Below are 5443 nucleotides of genomic sequence, written 5' to 3' on the forward strand. Positions count from 1 at the left end.
GAGTTACTGCAGCTGCAGGGTCCAGTCAGCCCCAGCATTCATCCCAGGTTTACGGAGGGTTAGCACTGACATGGACGTGTCAAACTCAAAGTCCACAGGGGTTTCTTTGCCTGTTTGAGAGATCACGAGAAGATCAGCATACCACACAGTCTCAGACATTGATGTCACTTTTGTTAAAATACAAGACATTACAAAAATTACAATGTTCAGCGGAACCGATTAAATTTCTTACCATCCATTTTTAGAAGAACCTTGCTTGGCTTGCTAGCGCCCAAAATGAGAACTTTTTCAATCCATGACGAGGTTAAGAAATTACAGTCTGGACACAGGTTGCTGAGATGAAGCAAAGTACAAAGTGAGTCAAAACTACTTATACAGAATTGAATCAAAAAAAATGTCTGGACAATGAAACATAAGTGAAGGGCAGATTAATAGCTTTACCTGGAGGAGAGAGCATTGTTGGCAAAGGTGAGGCTACGGTGAATAAATTCTTTCTTTGTACCATAGTTAAAAGTATGGCCATCATCAATGTAGAGCTCGCCCTCAGCAAATTTCTAAAAAGTGTGAAAGAGAGAGAAAAAAAAAAAAAAAAAAAAAAAAAAAAANGTTTTAATAAACAGAAAGAACTAGTTCTTCACCTTAGGGCTAAGAGCCGCATACAAGGTGTATGGGTCATTTTCCATACAGGCAGAAGACCGCCGAACTCTGTCCTTCCGAGGGATGATAGAGCCACCACGCTGGAACACTGGGATTTAAAAAAATGAATGAATGAATAAATAAATAAAACCAAAATATAAAACAGATTTTCTTGAATAAGTAGGGACTCTTACAGAGCTTAGAGTGACTGGGATGTAGAGATTCTGTGCACCATTGTGTTTTTGAAAGGTGTGGACATCATACCAAACCTGGAAATAGGAAGAGACAACAGTGTGAGTTAATCTTATATAATATGCAACATGTGACATACATTTGCGTTCATTTTCACATCAAGTAATTTTGTGACGTGGACAAAAATAAAATATTTTTAAGCTTTAAACTTTTGTCATAGAACAATAAAGCTGGTGGTAAATCACCTCTCCAGCTCCAGGCAGATAGGCTGTGACTCCACGAGATCCTTCTTCGGTGACTGGGTGAACCAACAAATCACTGCCTAAAAAAAACAAAAAAAAAAAAAAACACCACACATGCAAAATGCATTATAAAATTACAGACTCACTGACATTAGACTTGATGTTCAATTTTTTCTGCCCTCACCAATCAGAAATTCATCATCAATGGTGAAAGTTGCAGTGTCCTTGGGATAATCAACCCAAAGAGGCCTAAGACACGGCAGAAAAGAAAAAGTGCATGCATGTAAAATGAAGCAGTGCTTATGACTATACAAACAAACAAGCTGCTCTGCGTGAAATTATGAACAATATCTTAAACAGAGATTCAAAGGGACTTCACTTACCTCATGACAGGCATTCCAGTCTTATGTGCTTGGTAGAACAGCTGGTACCAGTATGGCAGAAGAGCATAACGCTGTCGGATTACCTCCCGGATGAGCGCCGTGTTCTCCGGGCCAAAGAGCCAGGGTTCCCTGCGTGTGGTGTCTAGGTGAGCATGAGCACGGAAGAAAGGTTGATACGCACCCGTCTGATACCAACGAACCAGAAGTTCAGTGCTGGGATTCTTAAAAAAGCCACCAACATCAGCTGTATGCAAGGAAAGAAATGATAATGATTGCAAAATATAGTCAGATAATGCACTACACCATTCATACAGTTTAAACTATGAAATTGTGATTATATGTGAAATAGTGCACAGATAATTACTGACCTCCACAAAACGAGACGCCCACAAGCCCAAGACTGAGACACATGGGAATAGAAATCTTGAGATGGTCCCACTCAGCTGCATTATCACCAGTCCAAATAGCACCTGATGAAAACATACAAAACATAAAATGTTTGTTTCACATAATATGTATGATAAAATGATCAAAAAGTCTTTGATTTCTGTGTGCAAAAACAACCACATGTGCTCACCATATCTCTGAGAACCAGCAAAAAAGGCTCTGGTGAGCACAAAAGGCCTTTCAGCTCCACCAGATCGCTGAGTCTGACCTTCAGCAGTGGCCATTTGCTGCAAAATAATACAAAAGAGAAAAATCAAACAGAATAACATTTAATGTGGAAGAATATTTAATGCATAAAGAATATTTAATACAAAATAACTGTAACCAATGTTATTTATGTGTGCCCCCCATTTTTCCATGCATCAGCTCCTCACCACATAAAGTCCATAGATATTGTGAATGTCTCTGTGCTCCCACTTTCCATGCAGTGCATCTTTGTGCATAGTGACCTCAGGCCCATTGAACACAGACGGCTCGTTCATGTCATTCCAAGTAAAAAGATTCTCCATTGAACCCTGAAACATGAAGAAACAAAGTTATGACAATGGGATTTGTTTGGCCATTTTCTGATTTTAACACTGTGTCCCCACATGTGATGTTTCACAGTTCCTAAATGCAAGTTTTGTGAACCTCAATTTTACAGTCGAAACCAATGATTGACAATATCCTTCTGCAATCTGGTGTACAGATGAGTAACTTTTTAAAAAATATAAGCACTGTACACCCTTTTGAAACGGTCATATGTAGAAAGGAAATGCAGCACGAAACATAAAAGCATCACCACATCCTGCCTTCACAGCTACAACATCTGCTGCAATAAGTTTGCAAATTACTAGAATTATTGAAGGAAATCAGGTTAACATTAGTTAACACTCTTTTTGGTTAAGAGCATTATGACATAACAGTTTCAGATCCTTCTCCTAGTTTAGAGCTTTCACTATGCCGAGATTGAGAGTTTTNAAAATCTGGGTAACCAGAGTTTCCTGTAATAAGAACAGAGATGCAGTTAAACTGCAATTCAAGCAACATTAAGCATCTTTACACAAACAAGGTGTTTGTCAAAGTTTTGGGTCAATCTTTTTAAAGAAATGATTACTTTTACTCAACATGGATGCATTAATATTAAGCAGCACAACTACAACAGATTTCCCACCTGGCCAGCACCAGCCTTCATAGTTCCTTCCATCTTTATTCTTAACATAGAAGTCTTTAGAAGTTATCTCATTGTGGATCTTGTAGCCACTATCAACCTTGATGTGGGGATCTACTATAGCCACCATCTATTAAAAACAAGATTATCAGCACAAAAGAATCCTTATGGAATGTTTGGAAGAAAATAATACCATACTGTAGGTCTACAATTACTGTGGCTGACCTTGCGTCTCTTGTCCATTAGGCCCTGAAGCATCTCTTTAGGCTGAGGGAACTTGTGGGGATCCCAGGTGAAGTAGCGCTTGCCATCTGCATGCTCAATATCAAGCCATATGAAATCATAAGGGATATCATGTTGATCAAAGCCTTGGTCCACTGATTTGACATCATCCTGGTCATTATAATTCCAGCGGCACTGGTGATAGCCCAGACTGGCGAGGGAAGGGAAAGACTGGGTGCCTAAAAAAACCCCCACAATATTTAGGATTCAAGTCTGAATATGATTTAGTGTAGTTTTGAGGTCATAGTTGGCATTTACCTGTGAGAGATGCATATTGTGAGAAGACATCTGATGGTTTGGGCCCGAGCATGATGAAGACATCAATGATACCACTCTCAGAGACCCAACGGACGTCTGTCTGTGGCTTCTCACTTGAACCTTGAACGAAGTCTAGCATCTTACCAAAGACAGTCTGAAAGAAAGACAACGGTAACAATGAAGTTATGAGTTTGACTTGAATTGCACAAGAAATTATAATATAGAGAAGCCTAGTGGTCCCTTACCTTTCCCGCTGTATTAGAACTGATGTCTACCCAGGTCTCAGCTGCATTAAGCCAAAAAATACCCATGGTCCTCTGAGTGTTATGAGCCAACATGACAGGTATGGATCCATATAAGGCCATAGGGTTATAGAGCTCATATTGAAACACATCTAGGTTATACAGCCTGTATGGATCACCACCACTAGAAAAAAGAAAAAAAGCTTGCTTACTGAGTTTAAAGGAGGTGTATTTAGATTTCTGTGTATCAAGATATATACACTCACTCTGTAGTTTTCAGTTTAAGGTTATCAGCATGCTCTGGAATACCGTATACATGTTCTACACCAGGCAAGGAGAAGTCTAAACTTATCGATGTGGGGCCTAAAGAAAATAATGAAAAATATTAACATTTCATTATTGTGGGATATTGTGTAACCAAAAAAAAAAAAAAAAAAAAAAAAAAAAAANNNNGAAAACTACACTTGTAAAATGATCTCATGGAAATGAAACTGATGCAGAAACGTACCATCGGGTTTGGTATCTGTATGAGATTTAAACGTCTCTTCCCACAGACCGTCTTCCTCTTTATCACTCTCTCCATCCTCTTCCTTTGTGTGGAGGGAAAAAAAAAATCTTATATTCCTTGAAACGGTTCTCAATGTGATGATTGTCAGGTCACACTTCTTTAGTTACTATATTACTTTCATACATATCAGTGTTACATAACCGCTACGTAAAGTTGCTAAACCAGATCAGGTACAGCAACCGGACATATTGGTTTTAACTGAAGACGTGGCAAGATGACACTGAATCAAGTTGTAGTATTATTTACCTGAACACACCCACAAATGCACAAAAACGGCCACTGACCTTCTCGCCTTCGTCTTGCTGCTGATCTCCATCTACACTCTCTTTAACCTCAGCACCATCTGGTTGTGCTTGCCTTTGATAAGTCACCCAACATAAACACAAAAGAGAGAATAACAATAGTTAGGCTTAGATAGTAATTGGTTTGCTTTCGTCGCTGACATTTACCAAATCTCCTCCACTCCGTAGCAAGCTATCTTACACTTTGTCCTGCTTACGAGAGAGGACAGGGAATTATTTCAACCTAAGCACATGTTTTTGACCACTTTTGGGGTGAACTATCCTTTTAAATCCTTGTAGTAAAAGCATTTTTATCAACTAAAATACCGTTCAAAAGTTGAGTCAATACAAAAATGAATCCTTTTAATACTTGTTTTGTCACGTGACACTGAAGACTGGAGGAATGGTTACCATCACAAGAATAAACAGCATTTTAAATCATTAAATTAGAAAACAGTTAATGTAATAATATTTTACAATATTACTGATTTCACCCTGACCCAAACTTTTGAAAGGAATGCATGGTATTTTTCTCAGCTTTCAAATAAAGCTCATTTTAGTAGAGAAAAGGTCAATACTCACGTGTCCTTGCGAAGACGCAGGTGCTCAAAGGCCAGCAGGCCACGAGAGTTGAGGGATAGCAGCACCTCTGGCCCCTCCATGATGTCCAGCCTAAATGGACGGGCGCTAACAATCAACCTTTGGCTCTCTGCTCCCAGAGACAACACAACACCATTATCATCCTTGGACAACACTGAGAGT

The 5443-nt window shown here is 39.1% G+C and overlaps 1 protein-coding gene across 1 annotated transcript; it reads right to left on the reverse strand.

Annotated features, from left to right (window-relative positions):
• Positions 1 to 3: 3 nt before the first annotated feature.
• On the reverse strand, positions 4 to 5436 carry LOC122358204 (neutral alpha-glucosidase AB-like). Its single transcript, XM_043257994.1, is given in 20 exon segments — positions 4 to 110; positions 233 to 333; positions 442 to 554; positions 639 to 752; positions 831 to 905; positions 1074 to 1150; positions 1255 to 1319; positions 1454 to 1697; positions 1822 to 1923; positions 2031 to 2127; positions 2275 to 2453; positions 2842 to 2883; positions 3054 to 3180; positions 3276 to 3511; positions 3591 to 3744; positions 3836 to 4016; positions 4099 to 4195; positions 4341 to 4422; positions 4685 to 4757; positions 5264 to 5436. Coding segments are annotated over 20 exon segments (2346 nt in total). The 5' UTR covers positions 5344 to 5436.
• Positions 5437 to 5443: the final 7 nt, after the last annotated feature.

The sequence above is a fragment of the Puntigrus tetrazona genome, chromosome 14, assembly GCF_018831695.1.
Source record: "Puntigrus tetrazona isolate hp1 chromosome 14, ASM1883169v1, whole genome shotgun sequence".
Classification (NCBI taxonomy): Eukaryota; Metazoa; Chordata; class Actinopteri; order Cypriniformes; family Cyprinidae; genus Puntigrus; species Puntigrus tetrazona.